Here is a 22088-nt window from a genome sequence, read left to right on the forward strand (position 1 = left end):
ATGCCTTATGCTGTATTTTCCTGAATTTCTTCACAGCCACGCATAAAATTAAGGCAGATAATAATTTTTTGGGATCCAGCCATTCCCTAATTACTTAAAGACTGGGGATCATTTTCTTAAAACCTTTCACTTCTATTTCCCTCCAGTATTAAATATAAATATTGTCATAAGATTTTAATAAAAATTATAGCTAAAACGTTTCATAATAACAAACAGCCTATCCCCCAAAAAAATATCTTATGCGGCTCAGAAAACCCTTTTTTGCACAAGAAAGTAATCCTAGCAGCGAGTGAGATGACTGTATTGTAATGACGTATGAAGTGAAAGAGTTAATTTGACAATACACAAAGGAACGCAGCCCTCAGGTAGCAAAGTCCAATCGTAAAGCCCTTGCCTGCAGGATAGGGCTTTGTGCTCTTAGTAGATCACACGCCGCATTGTTTGCAACTCATGCAAACTTGGCAAATGGTAGAGTTCTTGGAAGGAATTTGTGAAATGTTCACAAGTATTCGGGATGAGTGCTTAGACCAGGGAAAATACACGTAAAAAGGAGTCGACAGAATTCATGGCTGGCTGCTAAGGTGAAGCCTCATCTTTGACATGCTGTTACCTGCAGACATGCTTGCTTGTTCCAGAAATCTTGGGCGGGACATTGAATAGTAAGTGGAGGGCACTTTGTTTTAACTTCTAACCTGCCCCCTTCGCTCCTCTTGTCCTCGTCACAGTTGGGTGGAGAGTAAGAATTGCTGCTTACCTCAACTGTTTGTTCCTGTTCTCTTGGGAATCCAGGTGGACACATTGCACAGTACAGAACACAGGAAACCAAGGTGAGAACACTTCCAGATCCTCAGAATCATTCATTATTGGGCTCAATCCTTCCATAATATCTAGAGGAGAATGTCTAGTTATGGGAAGGGTCTACAGGATCCTCTTTGGAACTGATTGTTGGTGGCAGCTTCTAATTGTCATTCTCAGGTCACTGCTGGTTTAGTCGTTTCGAGGCACTACTGTAACTTTGTATGTGTATACTTTATTTTACATTGTGCCTTTATTATGTCCATATTCCATTATTTTTTTAACATTTAAAATAATAGCTGCGCTATCATCTAGATCTAGACGTCAGATTCTCATAAATTATTCCATCATATAATATGTTAAATCTCCAATATTCTAGAACAATTCTGTAGAATAATAGGCTGAACTTGATGGACACATGACTACATTATGTTAGTATGTGTGAATAGGTGATGAGTTTTAGGTCAATGGGGGTCTCCATTGATTACTGAAAAGGGCGATCTTGGTCAACATCATCACCGGCCAGAATAACAATGTTGATTAAGAACTTTTAATGGTGCATTAACCTTATAGTACAGACTCCATATGACTTGATTGTTAGTATTGAAGTAGTTGAGCTTTGTCACGTACCTGCATGTTGCTGCAGAAACTTTCATCTTTAGAACAACTTCTGTTTGTGCTAGTCTATTTTTATACAAATTTTCTGTGTCCTAACAGCCTTTATAGACTGAATTTTATATGTTTTTTATTCATCCTATATACAGTTGTATTATAGCTATAGTTATAGCCTACAATTATATTTGTCATTTTATGATCCACTTTTCAAGTAGTCACTGGCAATGTTTAGGCCTGAGGCTCCAATTATGTGAATACATTCATTGGAAAAGTTATAGCTATAGTTTATCTCTAAAATATAGTTAGGAAATGTCTTCTGCAACCGTTTAAGGATAATAATTTAATGTTACATTTTGTATTACCCAATAATATTTTATGACTTTTTGGGTGCAGCATAAGTATTAGTTCACCTTCTGTTAATCTGATGTCTTGGGATTTTTCTGAAAAAGGGATGGGACTTCCTATGGTCCTGGAAGAGTGGGCATCAACATCCAATGGGCTTCCAATACGTTATTTGGACACTTCAGGAGGCATTTATTATTGGCTTTCCTTCAGTTCTTTGTCATTTTTTCCCCTTGTGCACTATATTTATGAAGTGTTGACACCACAATATTGGTCCTTTTCCATCAATTTTATTTTTGATCAACTGCTCAATTTAAGCGCAGTTTGATATTCCTGACACTTTCTTGTGGTATTCCTGAAACTTTCTAGGTTCCCAATTCTTTGCTGCAATTTTTGGCGCATTAAAAAATAGATGAGCTAAGAGCTGGTCTACCAAGTTCTATTTCATCTTCATGAATGTAGAGACAGTTCAGAACCCTTTCGGTCATGCACCAGATCATTATGTCCTTACGCCACAATCTAACATCCTAGTAAATTGCCAAATAATTTGTGCACCAAAAACAAAGATCAAATTGATTAATTCCCCCCTTTATATACCAGTCTTTTGCTGTAAAATGGGCGTAACTGTCAAGTACAGTGCCAAAGTTACAAAAGAGTAACACACCAAAAAAGGATTGTTATTTAGTGAAAATTGTATAGCACCCACACACTGCTTTTCTTCAACGGCATAACAAATGTTTAAGGAATGGTGCTGTATAGAGATCTCTCTCTTAGCAGCACTGGGCCATGACATAATCATTACACATTACACTGCATATTACTAAACACATACGGCATGTTTAAGCTATTGTGTTCTGTCTGACAGGTTTATATGCCATACAAGGGTATTCACAGCTCGTGGAGGAGTCACTTCTATATATATATACTGAATACACATGCACCACATTAAGGGGGTGGTTTGGTTTTGCTATAATAATGGTAAAAAAGTTGTACTTACTTCTGACAGGGCATCTGGTCCAGTGCAGTTCCTCCCATCACCACCAGTCAAAGTGTGGTGTCAGTGTGATGTCACTGCATAGCCGCTATACGACAACTATGGTGATAGTAGGTGATGCACTGGACCGCATAACAAACCAAGGAACTCATTACTTTATTATTATCATTATTATTATTATTATTATTTTGAAAGCACCTAACAAAAATATATTATTATTATATATTATTATTATTTTGATAGCACTGTAAAAAAATATATGAAACTGGATATCCCCTTCAAGACCACAATACTAATAATGCATAGTCAATATGGTCACAGTAATTGTCTTAGATGGAAAGTGCTAGTTCTAGTTAAAGAAGCTCCAAAAAATCTTGGCTTAGAACTGTATATTCATGGGCGTAAGTAGTACTATAAACCATAATTTGTAGGTGAGAGCCTGGCACAGATTTTGCACTGGGGCCCATCATCTTCAACTTAGTACTCTGTATATTGTATGGATTATCTGTAATAAATTAATGACCATTACCATTCCTTTTGTCAAAAGGATGTGCTCTTACAAAGTCAGCATCAGTTGGACATTATCACTTGTGTGACAGGACCAGGGGAAAAGTGTTACATGGTGTATATGTACCTAGGTTTCTGTCCTACACTTTCTAGGAAGCCAAAACCTGGTCTTGGGGACCTGACTTCTGCAGTTGGAGGGATGGGCTTAGTCCCACTTCTGTTCAGCCACTCCAGGTGATTGAGATGATTGGGGCTTATCACCAGCAGCTCTGAGGTTTTGCTTTAAAAAGTCAGAAGGTGCACAAGAGGATGGCTACCTCTGCTCCTGGGAAAAACTTTATGTGTGTTGCCAATTGCTGTATACAGTGGATACAGTTTCTTGGTACTGAAAAAACTACTGAATTGTATAGTTAGTGGCCAGATGCCCTACGACTTTATTTCTGTATTGCTTTATTGTTCCTGCTGCAAAGAAGCTAAAAAAACTGGTTGCGGCCAGTTGCACCCAACTTGTTTAGAGCGGACTGTGATGTGCCCAAAAGTGCTTCTTTATCCCTGGAGATGGCGATCTTAGAGATATACCATTACACTTGGTCTAGGGACACACTCACAACTGGAGGAATCCTACAGGTGGACACGTTAAACAAAATGACAAATTCTCTTTGAGAAGAAAATAATTTCTGCTAATGTAATTCTTCCTTTTTTGGAATAGGAGATCCTAAAAAGCTGTATTCTTATAATAACCTCATTGCTTGTTCCTTACCATTCTTTGATTATTTTGTATTCTAAATGCTAAAAGCATCAGCAAAAATATCTGGCAAAATTGAGTTATCAAATACACTCATGTAACTACCACAAAGGGGATGTAAGAAGAGTATAGTCAGTGGGACTTCTCTACCGGCTTACTCTACATCTCATCTAGGAATCATTTTCAGGACAGGATATGTAGATGTTCTATTGACTTGGGCTTGTTAAGTGACTATAAGTAACTAAATTGATCCAAGTTGATCCAGCAGATTATCTAATGTGTATGGGACCTTGTGTTGTATGCTTGTATTTTCCAGTGATTGATGATAGCCTGAAAAGTTGGACAGATCATGAAGGGTTATCAAAGGTGACTGCATTTCCCAACATGTTAGACATGTTCAATAGTGACCTCAATAGTGTTGATTGTTATCTTGTGTGGGTCATGCTGAGTAACAAAGGTTATTATATGAGGCCCAATAAAGATAAAGTATAACTGTTGATACTAAGAAAATGGTAATGTCCACAAACATTTTGACATCTCATAGAGGCTTAAATGTATAATAATAATAATATAATTGTATTAGATTTGTATTTGGGAGGGCAAATTAATATGACATGCCTCCTTTCATAGAGCACGTGATCTTCTTTAGGAGAGTAATAGTCAGACACCAATCCAACCACCTAAAATGTTCATTCAGAACCGGCTACCTAATTCATCTATGGTAAAATTCGACTGCTCACATGCCCTATTACTTATGCGGTTGGCGGTTAAATCGAAGTCAATGGGGCTCATTTACTAAGGGTCCGCGGACCGTGATTCTGTAGGGTTTGCCGAATATATTTCCTTTTTGTGTCGAATTGGCCGCGGTTTTTTGGAGCACGCGATCAGATTGTGCCGCATCGGTTTGCATGCGTCAGAAACCGGGGGGGCGTGCCGTCGGACAACCCGACTGATTCGGACAAACCGAGGAATCTAAAAAGCTCTTACATGCACCAGGAAGAAGGGGGTGAACTCGGCGAATCTCAGCTGAGAAGCGACACATGCAGGAAATTGGATGCACGACCTTAGTGAATTGCGGCAGCTCCGAATCCTCGTTGGACAACGCACTGCGGGATCGAGTAAGTAAATATGCCCCTATATGTTAAGAAAGATTGGGATAAGCTGGCTCATCCTTTCCTCATCGGGGCACTCACTACACGATCTAGGTGACGACAGGTGCACAAAAAATTATCCTAAGCCCACAATCCAATGCTTGTATATGAAGAGAAGATGTTCGGCACACAAAACCAAGCTGTAGTGAAAATGTCCTTCCTTGCTGACAGAAAATGTAGATCTAGACATGCCTGCTTTTCTGTCAGCATGTATTTTCATTAAATAAAGAAACAAGGAAGCATGTTTTTAATTCAAGCTTGGTTTTGTGTGCCGAACATCATCTCTTCATATACAATGTCTATATGTGGCCCAATCACAATTTGTCCCAAGTGAAAGTCACTCATGTCCTGCTTCCAAAACTTCACCTGTTCATTTGCTGCATTAAACATCAAAAACACTGTTGCACTGATCCTCTGGTAGGCCCAGGCAGTGACCTAATATTGGAAAACTCCAGACATGCAGCAGAAGACAACATACTTTGGAGGTTACTAGGGTCTGTTTCCTAGGGAACTATGAAATAATTATATTTAATTGGCCCAATTAACCCCAGTATGATACTGATCATAACCCTTGACAGGTGCCATTAACCATAAGACAGTCAATGTTATTCACTTTAATTAAAGTGAATGTTCTAGATGTTCACCCCTCTTCAATTATCAGAAGATCTTGGAACCACATGTACTTTTTGGAAGCAAGCATTCATCACTTCATACCTTTCAGACTTCACCACTTGATCTCTTCTGACTTAGTTGTCTATGAATCACAATTCAGGCCTTGTGAAAGTCATTAATTTGCCCTTTTTTCTGCTTCTAAAAACAACAGGTTCAAAATTCATTTTATATTTCAACCCCTAACAGGAGCCATTGACCAGAATACAACCAATGTTATTCACATCACCGGTAGGGAATGCTATAGCTGTACTCTATTTCCCCCGATCCAGGGATTTCCTATAACTTTACTATTTTTATAAAATGCTATTATTTATTTAAAAAATCTGATTTTAGAAGGTGAGAATAATATTATTTACTACATTTTCATTGAAAGATAAATATATAGGTAAAGATTATATATTCGGAGACTGAAATGGTAATGCATGGTAAAGAATTCTTAATCACACAAACACACTCTATAATATAAATATTATATATTATACCAAATTCTCAAGGACAGAGGATTACAAGCTGATCGGGTCCACCTGTTGGGATGCCCATTGATCACGTGAACAGGACCACCAGCAAATCGGCGAATGTGGATCCCGTTCTCACTTGTGGGTGGGGCGGCATTCTTCTCCTCAATTCAATTGTATGGAAGAGTCAGAATATGTCGTGCTTGTCCCTCAGCTATATCCTGCTCTACCGTTCACTGTCTATGGGAGGGCCGGAGATAGTCAAATGCTTTGCTCAAAAACACTTTCAACAATCCTATAGTATGGAACTGAGTAAATCCTAACAGGACTCCTTGGAGAGAGTCCTACTTTTCCTGTCCAGATAAGACTGTATATCATGCTGTGTGGATGAGGTACCCTTGACTGTTAGAATAGGTCATCATCAGCATCTCAATATCAAAGCAGATTGATACACAAGACCCCAACCCCATGTGAATGAACAGAAACAGAAGTCCAGCTTCATTCTCTAAGTAGTAAATGTCATGAGTAGGTCATCCTTATCATGGAAACCCTATTTATGTATATTAATATTACTACAGGTTGTACTTACTATAATTCTTGAAGAAAGACAATTTGTTTGTGTTTATTCTGATAACCCGATATCGAGATATGAAGGAATTTTTCAAAAAGGACAAAAAGTGACAAAAAATTCCACATTTTTAAATTGTGCTGTTGATGCAGGATAAAAAGCTGCATCGGTTAGATATTTCTCGTTTCAACTTAATTCTTAAACCCCTTGTTGTTCGATGATTCCAGGCATCTAGTACCCAAGATTAATTTAAAGGGTTTTTTCTATAACCAACATAATCCGTATCCATCCCCGCAATTGGCAGTAAACTCCTGTGCTCCATATGCTGTGAATAGGGGATGAATATCTGTAATGCAAAAACACCATAAACTATAAGATATTTTGTATTGGTTTTTTACATAGGGCTTAAAAAGATTTTCATAAATGCAGTAGTAGTCCCAATTATTTCAGCCATCTTGCATTACATAGCTTTATAGATTTCTGTGTGTGGTTGGAGCCTCTATTCCCAGAACTACTTATAGCTTCAGGACTCCATGTATGACTGTTTCCACACACAAGCAGCGACTTGTATCCCTAGATGTCTGAGCACACAGCACGTGCCCTCAGGAGAGAGATATTAGCAGGAATGTAGATAAACCTGATGAATGCCTTTGTGCATAATTTTGCTATAAATTCCAGATTGCAGGATGTCAATAGCTGTACCTAGATTTTTCTTCAGTAATCACGTATTTGGCTTAGCAAGCGTACAGGCAAATCCATCATCCTGCAGTGTCATGTCTTCCTGGAAAAAAGAATAAGTAACTTATGAATTTTATAATAAGTGAAAATGCATTGCAATACTTACTATATTTATACAGACAATGGGGCACATTTACTAAGGGTCCGAACAGCGCATTTTCGTCGGGTTTTTCAATTTTTTTCCATTTTGTGCCGAATTGCCCTGGGTTTTTGCGCACGCGATTGGATTGTGGCGCATCGCGCCGGCTTACATGCTTCACATATCGGGGGGACGTGGATGTCGGACAACATGACTGATTCGGACAAACCGCAGTATTTAAAAAGCAAATTGTGTCGCAAGATTAGCACCTACATGCACCGGGAGGAAGATGGTGAACTCCGGCGGACCTCAGCGGGGGAAGCGACACATGCAGGAAATTGGACGCACGATCTTAGGGAATAGCGGCAGACCCGAATCCTCATCGGACAACGTACTGCGGGGATCGCGACAGGACGGGTAAGTAAATGTGCTCCAATAGGTTTCTATGAGATATACATATATCCTTGATGGTATTTAGTATGTCAACATTTTTAGCTTTTGGTTATAGTTAAAAATATAGCCTACTACACTGTATTTATCATATACAGGCAGTCCTTAAGGACACCCGACTTACAGACATCTCCTAGTTACTGACAGACCTCTCTGGCCACTTTGACCTCCGGTGAAGCTCTCTGGATATTACTTTACTCCCAGGCTGCAATGATCAGCTGTAAGGTGTCTGTAATGCATCTTTATTGATAACCCTTGGTCTCATTACAGCAAAAAAAATGTAAAACTCCAATTGTCCCCGGGGCAAAAAAAGTTTTTGTCTGGAATTACAATTATAAAATATACAGTTTCGACTTACATACAAATTTAACTTAAGAACAAACCTATGGAACTTTTCTTGTACGTAACCCAGGGACTGCCTGTAGTTAGAAAATTGTATACTGAAGTATACTACACCGACACCTTTTTACACCTAAATAACATAGACAGTTATGATATATAGACTTGTTTCCCCTTAATCCCTTCCTCATCCAATCCCCTTCCTTGGTTGAACTTGATGGACGTGCGTCTTTTTTCAACCGCATAAACGTTGATTAAAAAAAGGATTATATAGGCACGGTAAACATATATGTAAGTAGTTCCCAAACGTAGTTTCAGAAGAGCCTATTGTTCCTCGCCTATAAAGAGAAAAAGTACAAAGAATAATAAAAAAAAGAACATTGAGGCCATTTATTGGAATCATTGACAAACTTTGCTATGAGTAAGAGTGAAGCACCTCTCCTATGCCCTAGCTTGTGTTTTATAGGTGTGTCTATGTTATGCTTTGGAGGAAGAGTCTACCTCCTTCACTGTTGAGTCTAGGTTAAAAGGTGTATATGGTCTCAAATATAATGTTTCCCATCAGATTCAAGTAAATTAAAGGAAACCTACCACTTGTAGTGGCAGGTTTCCGATGGCAATACCGAGCACCAGCTCAGGGTGAGCTGGTGCCGGAGCTTATTTTAGTTAGTGTTTTAAACCACGGTATCGCGGTTTAAAACACTTTTTACACTTTATAGCCGGCGCAGGCAGGTACGCGCTCGGCTTAGCCGCGCGCACGGTAAGCGCCGAGCGCGTACCTCCCTGCGCCGGCTATAAAGTTTAAAAAGTGTTTTAAACCGCGATACCGCGGTTTAAAACACTAACTAAAATAAGCTCTGGCACCAGCTCACCCTGAGCTGGTGCTCGGTATTGCCATCAGAAACCTGCCACTACAAGTGGTAGGTTTCCTTTAAACTTGCTTTCATTGCTAAAATGAACTGTGGACACTTTTCTGTCCACTTTCAGTCCAAATGCTCTTAAACATCGAGACACTGTATGACGAGAGAGATCCATTACTCCATTTAGTGCTGAAATTGTGAGCAATTCCAGCTGTAGTGTTGAAACAATTACCTATGGAAATTCTCTGCATTATCCATTACATCTGTCTGTCAAGGATGACCAGCCTTGAGGGACTTTAATGAGTTTGTAATGTTGTAAAGGTGTAATATTCTAAAAATCACAGACTTGGAACAACCAACTTCTCTTGCTATGGCTGATAGGGTCGCCCCTTTGGCGTTCATCTAGACAATCTGCTATGAAAACTGGGAAGTTAGGCTGCCAGTTAAATAGGGTTTGTCAGATAATTAAGGAAATTAGCATCACGTACCAGATTAGCTCCGATAACTTGCATGTATCTGAACTTGCATGTATCTCATTTACATTTTAATTCTGTGTTAATTGCTATAAATATTAATTTTTACATGTTAGGATATATTCACATGGGATTACACAATGACCTTGACATTTAGGAAATTGTGTATTCTCTATTTTTGCTACATAGAAATGTAGCTGTTGAACAGTATATTATGGAATACATAACCATAGGTGTTCCCTTAACCTTCATACAACCTCTAAAATGATGTTGCCCTTAACTTTTGGACAAATGCATATTTGATCAGTAGCTACTTTATCTCTCATATCTCCTCACCCCTAAACACATGCATGCTTTTCTCAGCTAAGATTATATGTATACTGGATGGGCAGCAGGGTTAAACCTGCTAGACACTTTGGACATCAACTTATTATACCTAAGAGAACAATGGAATCTAGCATAATCCAAAACATCCGCTTGATCCTTCTTTCTACTAATATCTACCATGGGGTAAGAGACATAAGGTCACCATACACATGAGGGTCAATCAGACCTGCTGAAATTGGGGGATTGGGCTAACTTAAAAATTCATCACTAAACAAAACTAAGTGTGAACATAAAATAATACTTAGAACAATCCCCAAACACAAAATATATCTGAAGGTCAATGCTTATCTATCTGACAATTATCTCACCCAACTACACTACACACATGCACACTTAGCTTAACTAAGTCATGTACAGGCAGTCCCCGGGTTACATACAAGATAGGGCCTGTAGGTTTGTTCTTAAGTTGAATTTGTATGTAAGTCGGAACTGTATATTTTATCATTGTGATCCAGGCCAGAACTTTTTTGATCTCTGTGACAATTGGATTTTAAAAACGTTGGGTTGTCATAAGAAACAATATTAACACTAAAGCTACAGACACCTGTGATAACTGTTACAGCTGATCATTGTAGCCTAGGACTAAAGCACAATAAATTACCAATATCCAGAGGTCCGTTTGTAACTAGGGGTCGTATGTAAGTCGAGTGTTCTTAAGTAGGGGACCGCCTGTATATGTCCTGAATTGAAGAAGTAAAAATGATGCCAGACTCTTCTGGTGAAAGGTTACCTCCAGGAAAACAAACGAATGAGGTGGTGAAACCCAATTTTTCAATCCTTACCTCCCCCAATATACACTGTTCGAGGAATAGTAGGGACTCCATATACTTCAAAGTGTCAGCTGGTACCATTGGATGATAGCACTATAATCTATGGTAGCTCCACCAAAAAATCCTTTGGGCCATAACTTTCCTGTCTAGCTTCATCTTTTAGATGGATATATTTGATTAAGTGAGAATGTTCTGATTCAAATGAACCATTTGACCATTTGAGCCATTAATAAGTGTAAGCAATATTATTGGGTTAGCGATCTACAATATTCGGTTCTCGAGTTCTTGTAAATTAAAGCCCAACGCATCCTGATATGTGGCTCCCAGGGCCGGCCAGGATTTGTAGTTCTATTAACCCTAGAGCGAAATAAAACCATACTGTAAATTGGGTAATTTCCGACATGAGTGAAGAATGTTTGGCACAACTGACACATTATAGGTCCTCTGTAGATTTCATAAATTGATGCATCTTCTACGTGTGAATTTGTTTTTGAAAACCTCCGTCATGTTTATTATCTCTTTTCTTTTTCACATGATAGAAGCCGGTGAATTAACCACAATGGCTCATGTAGCAGCTGTTGGACCGGCCTCATGGGAGCTTTGTGTGACCGTGGATCAACAGAATGAGTCCGAGAATTTAGCTGCCACGATAAGAGTGTCGGGAGACCTTCACATCGGTGGAGTAATGTTCAAACTGGTAGAACAAATTGGTAAGTCTTAAAGTTATACATCATTATTTTGTACTGAATAATACCAGAGCTGCTAACCGCTAGGGTCACTTTAAAGGGTTACTACAATTGGATAAAAATTTTCCAAAGTGTTAGAATTCAAAAATAAAATAAGCGTCACTGACCCAACCAACATCCTTAGTTGCCGACTGGGTCCCCACATTCTTCCTATCTGTAGGTGAGGTAGTTCCTCAACCTTAGGGCATTGACCTACCTCCTGGAAGACTTCTCTGCTATGCCCAAGTCCTCTCTCTCATCGCTGCAGGCTCATGGCACAGTCACCAGGACTGGAGCATGCACAATGTAGGCTATTTCATCTGGTTGCAGCCGAAATAAGAGGAAAGCTAGAGATTGCTTGGAAAAGCTATGTTATACTGTCTGGAAAGCTGGATCTCTGAGTTATAGATCCCAACAGGCCTACTGGGTTTACTCCAGCAAGATTACCAGCAATACATTTTAGTAATGACCTCTGCGCTGGGACATTACAAATATAGTACCGAAAAAAACGGGACAATGTGGAATTGAGCATGCAGTCACTTCATGAAATTGAATACAATAGTAAAATTAAATTCATATCTGTCTCCAGATTTTAGCATGGAGTTTATTTTTTTCATGTCAGTCAAATCCTCTTGCAATGTTTATGGACTATTTACATCACAAAAATAAATGAATGAATGAAGATCAATCCTTGTATAAATAGATCGGTATCAGAAGTCTAGTATTGGCCTCAACTGCATATACAGAGAGTACCATACTTAAGGACATCGACTTACAGACGACCCCTAGTTACAGACGACCTCTCTTCCCACTTTGACCTCTGGTGAAGCTCTTTGGATGTTTTAATTTACTCCCAGGTTGCAATGATCAGCTGTAAGGTGTCTGTAATGAAGCTTTTTTGATAATCCTTGTTCCCATTACAGCATAAACAATTTGAAAATTCAATTTTCAGTGGGACAAAAACAAAATTTAGTTTGGAGCTACAATTATAAAATATACAGTTCCGACTCACACACAAATTTGACTTAAGTACAAACCTAAAGTGCCTGAATAGTATTTTTCGGACTATAAGGTGCACCGGTGTATAAGGCGCACCATCAATAAATGCCTGCTGAAACGTCTAGGTTCATATATAAGGCGCACCGGATTATAAGGCGCACCTGATTATAAGGATGAATGACCAGCAGGTGGCAGACCTGTGCACAGTTCAAGGCAGCTGTTGTCTGTAAGTTCGGTTCATATATAAGGTGCACTGGATTATAAGGTGCACCTTTGATTTCTGAGAAAATCAAAGGATTTTTAGTGCACTTTATGGTCCGAAAAATACGGTAATATGTATCTTAGTTTGTAGGTGAAAGCAGGTGAGGTATGAGCTGTAGGGTGTTGATAATCATGGGGCACCAAGAAGACACCCCAATGCCCTAACAAAAATTTTTAAATATAAGAAAGGGGCAATGGTAAATTTAGACTTTGGCCCAGATAAAGGGAAGCTTAGATACATCTCCACATCTCCTTGTAGTAGTTTGTTCGCTATGGCCCGTCTAAGAACATGTAAGATTAGAATATTATGAATGAGCAAGTCTGTGACTTTTTACTACACAATGGAGCACATTCAGCCTTCAGAGTCACAATGAGCAGGGGGAGCGCCTCAGTGTAGTTTAGGTATTGTTTTACCAGAAGGAATTAGTGGCCTCAAGGTAACGTCTTGCTCTCAGTGAAAACCTCTTAATACCAATTTTTATTTCAGTGGTTACTTAATCTCTCTGTGCCTTAGGCATTAAAGGAAATGAATAGAAAACCTTGTGTATCTCAGTTCCAATGTGTTATGTATACTTTCTCCTGGTATTTGTTTACATTGTCTTCTTCTGAACACTTTGTAGTTACTACAGATGATGCCACAGCAGCGTATAAAGATCCTATTATAAGTAGAAGGAATTGTACAGGAACTTTCTAAATGCAAATACAAATTCTGACAAACAGATAATATATATATTATATAATAATAATAATAATTCCTTTATTTAAATAGCGCACACAGATTACACAGCGCTTGCCAAATCGGTCCCTGTCCACAATGGGGCTCACAATCTAATCAACCTACCTGTATGTTTTTTTGGAGTGTGGGAGAACCCTGGAGGACCCGGAGGAAACCCACACAAACAGGGAGAGAACATACAAACTCTTTGGAGATGTTGACCCTGGGACTTGAAACCAAGTCCTCAGTGCTGCAAGGCTGTAATGCTAACCACTAATCCACTGTGCTGCCATTATATATAATATAAATGTTATATAGTTGCAGTAATTGATGTCCTGGGTTTAAAGAAGTCGTTTTTAATAAATTTGACTTGGTGGTTAAAGAGCACTTTTCGGCACATTCATCAAATCCAACTCTTTGCATATGGATTGCATCACTGATTCTGATTCTTTCTCTTGAATCCGTATTGTCCTTGAGTAAATATTTTTTTGTAGTACTTAAAGGAAACCTACCACTTGAAGTGGCAGGTATAAGCTTGATTTTGTTAGTGTTTAGCTTAGTTTTGTTAGTGTTTTAAACCGCAGTATCGCGGTTTAAAACACTTTTTAAACTTTATGGCCGAAGCTGCTTCGGCGCAGGGCGGTACGCGCTCGGCGCACCATGCACGCGACCGTGCCCGCGGCTCTCATTCACTTCCTATGTAGCCGCGGGCACGGTCATACAGTTTAAAAAGTGTTTTAAACCGCGATACTGCGGTTTAAAACACTAACACAACTAAGCTCCAGCACCAGCTCACCCTGAGCTGGTGCTCGGTAGTTCCCTCTGAAACCTGCCACTTCAAGTGGTAGGTTTCCTTTAATATGCTAATTATTCTCCTTACTGTCAGGTGGGTGGTACCAGACTATCTGCTTGAGCTGAGGACTGCCCATCTGACAGTGAAAAGCCTACTTACCATATAAGATCCTGATAGGAATGGTATTAATAACTCGGAAATGGTGGAAGATATCAACAAAAAATTCAACAGTAATGGAATCAGTAGATAAGACCCTATTAAAGGATGCAAATACTTATAGTTGGTGGAATATCCCTTTAAGGCTGAGAATCTACTCCCAGGTCTACACCACACCAAAATTGTTAAGTCCCAGTAAACATTAGATAGCTGTTGACCAAACCATTGTTCTTGTGGCACCCATCTCTCCCAACTGGGTAATTAAACTCACACTTGCCTGATTTGTATTGCCTGTGATATCTGCAATTGGAGGAAAGTGGAGAAAGATGATACACAAAAGAGTCACTCAAAACTGAAAAATTGTGGGAGCTTTTTGAAACCCACTTTGTCCACCGTGTGACTGCTGATTTCTCAAACAGAAACCTTAAAAGCCTTGCACCATATCATTGTAAATAAACTTTTTATATAATTTGTAGATTGGAAAGACTCTTTCTTTTGACTCTTTTTTGGTGTTGCAGGTGTTGCAAGGGACTGGTCAGACTATGGACTATGGTGGGAACAGAAAAACTGCTGGTTGTTAAAGACTCACTGGACCCTGGACAAATATGGAGTACAAGCAAATGCAAAGCTTTTCTTTACTCCTCAGCACAAGCTTCTGCGTCTCCGGCTGCCAAATATGAAGACTGTCAGACTCAAAGTCAGCTTTTCATCTCTGGTCTTCAAAGCAGTTACAGAAATCTGCAGAACACTGAGTAAGTATAAAGAACAAGATCTGAACCACATTCCTCAGTAAGGAGGAGTTTATCTGGAGAGGTCAAACCTAGTCCCAGTCCTATAGACCTTGCCTCCGCATTGATGTGTGTGCAATAAGCAGAGTCTAAAGGACTGGGGATTTGGGCCCACATGCTTTATGTTACCACTCTGACCATTAGTAGAAGAGAGAGTAGTAAAGATGAAACACTAGTTTACTTATGTCAATGTATGATGGAAGTAATAGTTATAGACATTTTCTCATGTTGTTCCAATAAACTTTACATTATGGAAACCTCTGAAGGTTACTCTGAAACACCCATACACTAACCATTTTGAGGTTCCCAACTGCGGCCAGCAGTACCATGCAGCTGTGATATGATAGCCATCAATTAAAGAAGCATTACATCACTACTGACTATAGATGATGTCACAGCTTATCTCCTCCCCCTCCCTGTACAATGACCTCTATATAGATAACACTGACCCATCATTACATCACTACTGACTATAGATGATGCCACAGCGTATCTCCTCCCCTCCCAGTACATGTCCTCTATATAGATAACACTGACTCATCATTACATCACTACTGACAATAGATGATGTCACAGCTTATCTCCTCTCCCTCCCTGTACAATGACCTCTATATAGATAACACTGACTCATCATTACATCACTACTGACAATAGATGATGTCACAGCTTATCTCCTCCCCTCCCTGTACAATGACCTCTATATAGATAACACTGACCCATCATTACATCACTACTGACAATAGATGATGTCACAGCTTATCTCCTCCCCTCCCTGTACAATGAGCTCTATATAGATAACACTGACCCATCATTACATCACTACTGACAATAGATGATGTCACAGCTTATCTCCTCCCCCCTCCCTGTACACTGACCTCTATATAGATAACACTGACCCATCATTACATCACTACTGACAATAGATGATGTCACAGATTATCTCCTCCCCTCCCTGTACAATGTCCTCTATAAAAACAACACCACTGACTCTCTCATAGAAAGAATAAACCGTCTCCAGTTCAATATTCATGGATAGAAGTTAGAATTAAAAATGAGTAAAAAATAAACGGATGTTACAAAGTGATATTTCATTATCTGTTTTTTATAAATGACACAATTACTTATGTCTATGGATGGGGATTTCTGTATTCAACCACTACAACCTTCACGTGTGGATTCACCTCTGGAATTTTTTAGCTGATTTTCTTTCCAACAGAGGAAAATGCTTTAAAGCTTTTATTGGTTGAGCTACTACTGTAGCCTGTAGTCATTGTCATAAAACATTTCATTGTTTCATATAATAATACCTATTGTTTGGCATGCCAACTTAAGCTGAGAATGAAGGCATGTACCCATAGCATAGCAATGTCTGGCAGATACTACAGATCCCCTGGGGGAGCAGGAATGTCATTCAGTAATGTAGATATAACAGATCATGTCCCTTCATGTCCTTCTCCAAACAATGTACCAGTGAAGATGGTTTGTGATCTGCTAAAGAGATAAATTCAGCTTTCATTCCTAGTTTCCTGATTGTATGTCAAAACTGAGATGAGAAAGAGAAGTTATGTAAAAAGCAAGTAAAGCACATGGTTTTCATAGTTTATTTGTCTAAAGTAATACCTACTATTTCTGCGTTTCCAAATCATGCTGTATGTCTGACAAAAAGCTGTGTAGTCGTAGTCAGCCTTAGGGTCCTATTAGAAATAAAAAAACTTTTACCCATGCCATATACTTCATCCGTTAACTGTTTGCCCCTGTGTAGATTAAATTAAGCAGACCATGCCATGGAGGGGACCATGAGTGATGGGGTCATGCCTTTGAATGATATGCAATATAATATTCGATTGTATTATTAATGCCAGCTTTAACATACAGAACATATCTATGCAAACTAAACCTGTACCAAAGCAGAGAGAAATCTAGCAACAAGACTAAAGGTGATGGACTGTAAATAAAATTAAAACAACCTGCTTTGGCTAAGAAAAGAATCCCAATGTATAAATTTTTATGTTGGAATATTATATGTATGTTTATGAAAAAATAAATAAAAACAAGTTAAAAAAAAAAAAAAAAAGATTTAGAAAATGAATATACCATCATGATGGCTAAAAAGTCAGGGCCAGATTCTGTATGATTTCCTGATATGATGCAAAAGCATAAAATACATGACTTTGGTTATATTTATCATTATTTCTGTGTTTTCTAAGGGCTCACTAGAGTAGACACTTAATCCTGATTTCTGCAGAAATTTTAACTGAGACAGTTACCCTATATGTAAATTTTGGATCATCTGTTCAATTGAGATTTATTATATATTATATTCCCTTGGATTATTATTTTTCCTTTTACCATTCTATACCATACTGTTATTCCTCCCACAAAATCTCGTGGAAGGTGGTACGAAAACATATCTGCCAATATAGTAATGTCCTTCACATAGTAAGCACATGGTCATCTGTACTAAATATTGTGTATTTGAGTCGATTTAATGGATTTTATTATATTAGATATCAGAAGGCCTGAGGAACTTTCTTTGTTGAAACCTCTGGAAGATTCTGTGAAAAAGAAAAAGAAAAAAGAGGTGAAGGAAACAGTCCTGGAAGAAGTTATAAACTTGGACAGTCCAACAAGTAACTCTGGATCGCTAGGTAAAGATATGAAGTGTTCATGCTCATAATTAGATGCCCCTTTAAATTTAATTTCTTATTTCCCCCCTCCTTCAACATAATTGCCCAGTTTTAATATAATAGTAATAATCTCTATTAATATAACACCATCATATTCAGTAGTGCTTTAATTATGCCCTCTATGCCAGTTTTCTGGTGGAGAGGGCATAAATCATACTCCACCTCAAACACTTTGCAGACTTTTCCCTGTGCACGCCACATTGAGCATGACGAGGTGTAGAGCAGAGCAGGAGGGGGATCGGGCAAGGGCATGATCACCACAACCCACCATATGAACTAAAGTCTATAGCTACTTTCTGTGCAAAGTCAGACCTGGTTCGACTTGGTGGAAAAGGGTTCTGGGTCTACTAAGAGTCCAGAAGTCCGCCAGTTCATGTCATGAAAAGCTCAAAACAACAGAATTCCAGACCTTGCACAATTTTGGCCCTGTATTTACCCCTTACACCACCTCTACAACAAGTGGGCTTGGGGAGGCATTGAGTGGGCTATAATGGCTGTGGTGTAGGCTGGCACTTGATAAATATCACCTGATATGTGTGACCCTATTAGGTGATTGTACTTACATGGGTAAACTTTGCCCAGCTCCTTTAAGTCCTTTGTCCTACATTGCATTTTGGTAAAAACTTGGAGTAAATAATAAGGTAAAGGAGGTTTTTCCTTTAGGAATTGGTCTGGATTTTTAAAATTGTGACAAACATGGCTATGTAAAGCATTTGAATGAACAAAGCTACTAAATTAGTAAATGTATGAGAAGAATTCTTACCACCTTATTCTTAAGAAGACAATAGCGTAAATTAAAACATTTGAAATATTTCTTGACAAGTGTCTTTATTTGCAGGAAGCCCTGGTTTATATAGCAAGACTATGACGCCCATGTATGATCCTGTCAATGGCACCCCCGCATCTTCCACGATCACATGGTTCAATGACAGTCCACTGGCAGATCAAAACTGCAACATCTTAGCTCTCAGCCAGCCAATCTCCTCTCCAGAAATACTTACTCAGATGTATCAAATACGGACCTTGATCGACAAAGCAAGACTTAACGCTGGGTAAGGCTACATTCACACGAACGTATGGGGGACGTATATACGGCCGACGTATATACGGCCGATATACGTCCCCCATACACTCCTATGGGCGCACGGCACCCTACGGGAGCGGTACGGTGCAGCACACGTGCGGCACCGTACCGTTCCGTACCCGGGAAAAAGATAGGACATGTCCTATCTTTTCCCGTAATACGGGGCTGTGCGCCATAGGTTGCTATGGAGAGGGGCGGGGGTGAGCTGCGCTCACCTCCTCCTCCTCTCCCCGTACACTGCCGTTGCCCGCTACGGTACAGTACGGGCGGGCAACGGCAGTGTGAATATAGCCTAAGTCAGTGGTCATCTCCTTCACATTTTACAGGATATACAGAATATTTGTTGCATTACACAGTTTACGTTGTCATGGTTGGGTTTCAAATGACATTGAGTGAAACATCAAAGAAAGGTAGAAGAGCAAATATTAGGGTAATGAATGTCTTTAACAAGCACAAAAACTGAAAAATCACCTTGGGAAGGACAACGAGGATTGACAGATTTTGCTACACAAATAACAGATTGGTTGAAAGGATGTGTGAAATCTATTTTTCATCTTCAAAAACAAAGGAAACAAAAATAAAAACTCCAGAGATAACCTTATCATATGTCAACAGAACTAGGAAAGGAAAGAGGAAAGGGAGATAAGAAGTATGAGGATAAGAAAGAAGAAACTTGGAAAAAAGGGAAAGAAATTAAAGGCAAGGAGAAAGGTGGAGTAAGGAGGCCACTTTACTTCATGTTTTTTGTAATGTGTGTAAGTGTGGGGGGCAGAATATAAGGCAACTTGTGGTTGCTCATCGACAGTTTGAGATCACATGACCCTTCATCTGCGGCCATTTTATGGACAGGAACGTCCGGCTGATGAGGTAAAAGACGGGAGGCTTCACTTTACATGTCAAGAAAGCAGAGCAGAACTATTCATAGATATATATTGGTAAATGACCTAATATCCTGCCCCCCCCCCCCACACACTTACACACACATTACAAAACACATAAGGAAAAGTAGCCATAATACCATAATAAGGTATAAATATTTCACCACTACATTAGTTTATTATTTTCATTATGACTGTATGCAGGGCAGAGAAATTCCTGAAAAACAATTTTACCAAACAAAATTGAATAAGATCCCTAACTACGTCCTGATGACATCACATAACAATGACATCATTTATCTGTCATCACATGACTGTGGTCACCAATCACTGGCTTCTCTGTTGATGTGTTCATTATGGCAAAGTCATAGAAAATGCTAGGAGATGACAGAAGGCAACCCCTTTAATCTAACCATGTAGTCTCACTATCACAGGTGGTTGGACTCTTCGAGGTCTCTGATGGAACAAGGCATCCAAGAAGATGAACTACTTTTGTTGAGATTTAAGTATTTCTGCTTCTTTGATCTGAATCCAAAGGTAAGAAAGTATGTTTTATGAGTGTTATAATATGTATTAATGCACCCATGGTTATTGTGTAACCACCTGTAATATGTTATATGGCATCTATATGTAGTACACTGATACTTACAATTTAATTTGTAGACACTATACACTCACCGGCCACTTTATTAGGTACACCTGTCCAACTGCTCGTTAATGCTTAATTTCTAATCAGCCAATCACATGGCGGCAACTCAGTGCATTTAGCCATGTAGACATGGTCAAGACAATCTCCTGCAGTTCAAACCAAGCATCAGTATGGGGAAGAAAGGTGATTTGATGCCTTTGAACGTGGCATGGTTGTTGGTGCCAGAAGGGCTGGTCTGAGTATTTCAGAAACTGCTGATCTACTGGGATTTTCATGCACAACCATCTCTAGGGTTTACAGAGAATGGTCTGAAAAAGAAAAAACATCCAGTGAGCAACAGTTCTGTGGGCGGAAATGCCTTGTTGATGCCAGAGGTCAGAGGAGAATGGGCAGACTGGTTCGAGCTGATAGAAAGGCAACAGTGACTCAAATCGCCACCCGTTACAACCAAGGTAGGCAGAAGAGCATCTCTGTACCCACAGTACGTCGAACTTTGAGGCAGATGGGCTACAGCAGCAGAAGACCACACCGGGTGCCACTCCTTTCAGCTAAGAACAGGAAACTGAGGCTACAATTTGCACAAGCTCATCGAAATTGGACAGTAGAAGATTGGAAAAACGTTGCCTGGTCTGATGAGTCTCGATTTCTGCTGCGACATTCGGATGGTAGGGTCAGAATTTGGCGTCAACAACATGAAAGCATGGATCCATCCTGCCTTGTATCAACGGTTCAGGCTGGTGGTGGTGGTTTCATGGTGTGGGGAATATTTTCTTGGCACTCTTTGGGCCCCTTGGTACCAATTGAACATCGTTGCAACACCACAGCCTTCCTGAGTATTGTTGCTGACCATGTCCATCCCTTTATGACCACAATGTACCCAACATCTGATGGCTACTTTCAGCAGGATAATGCGCCATGTCATAAAGCTGGAATCATCTCAGACTGGTTTCTTGAACATGACAATGAGTTCACTGTACTCAAATGGCCTCCACAGTCACCAGATCTCAATCCAATAGAGCATCTTTGGGATGTGGTGGAACGGGAGATTCGCATCATGGATGTGCAGCCGACAAATCTGCGGCAACTGTGTGATGCCATCATGTCAATATGGACCAAAATCTCTGAGGAATGCTTCCAGCACCTTGTTGAATCTATGCCACGAAGAATTGAGGCAGTTCTGAAGGCAAAAGGGGGTCCAACCAGTTACTAGTATGGTGTACCTAATAAAGTGGCCGGTGAGTGTAGGTACGGTACATATACTGTATGGACAAAAGATATAATTTAAATTTACTCTTCACAGTTGTAATCCTGTCTATCATATCTTTAGATTGAAGTGAGCATGTAACATTATGGGTTTCAGCACCATCTCCTGTCAGTAAAGTACTGCATAACATGCACTGCTGCCTATGTCCC

The 22088-nt window shown here is 39.5% G+C and overlaps 1 protein-coding gene and 1 long non-coding RNA gene across 3 annotated transcripts in view; one reads left to right on the forward strand and one right to left on the reverse strand.

Annotated features, from left to right (window-relative positions):
• The first annotated feature begins 471 nt into the window (after window positions 1-471).
• Window positions 472-22088, forward strand: part of FERMT1 (FERM domain containing kindlin 1) — a 41194-nt gene continuing 19577 nt past the window's right edge. The window contains exons 1-6 of one of the 2 annotated variants that reach the window (XM_072140499.1): window positions 472-659; window positions 11480-11650; window positions 15108-15341; window positions 17885-18025; window positions 18903-19116; window positions 20461-20563. In XM_072140499.1, coding sequence (XP_071996600.1) covers window positions 11500-11650; window positions 15108-15341; window positions 17885-18025; window positions 18903-19116; window positions 20461-20563 — 843 coding nt within the window. In that variant the 5' untranslated portion in view covers window positions 472-659; window positions 11480-11499. The other variant, XM_072140498.1, reaches the window with a different exon arrangement.
• LOC140121192 (uncharacterized) overlaps window positions 7209-22088 on the reverse strand; it is a 47023-nt gene continuing 32143 nt past the window's right edge. Inside the window, exons 2-3 of the long non-coding RNA XR_011854042.1 lie at window positions 17002-17071; window positions 7209-7625 (exon numbers count right to left, since the gene is read on the reverse strand). This is a non-coding gene — a long non-coding RNA (uncharacterized lncRNA). The remainder of the gene's footprint in view (window positions 7626-17001; window positions 17072-22088) is intronic.

This window comes from Engystomops pustulosus, chromosome 3 (genome assembly GCF_040894005.1).
Source record: "Engystomops pustulosus chromosome 3, aEngPut4.maternal, whole genome shotgun sequence".
Classification (NCBI taxonomy): domain Eukaryota; kingdom Metazoa; phylum Chordata; class Amphibia; order Anura; family Leptodactylidae; genus Engystomops; species Engystomops pustulosus.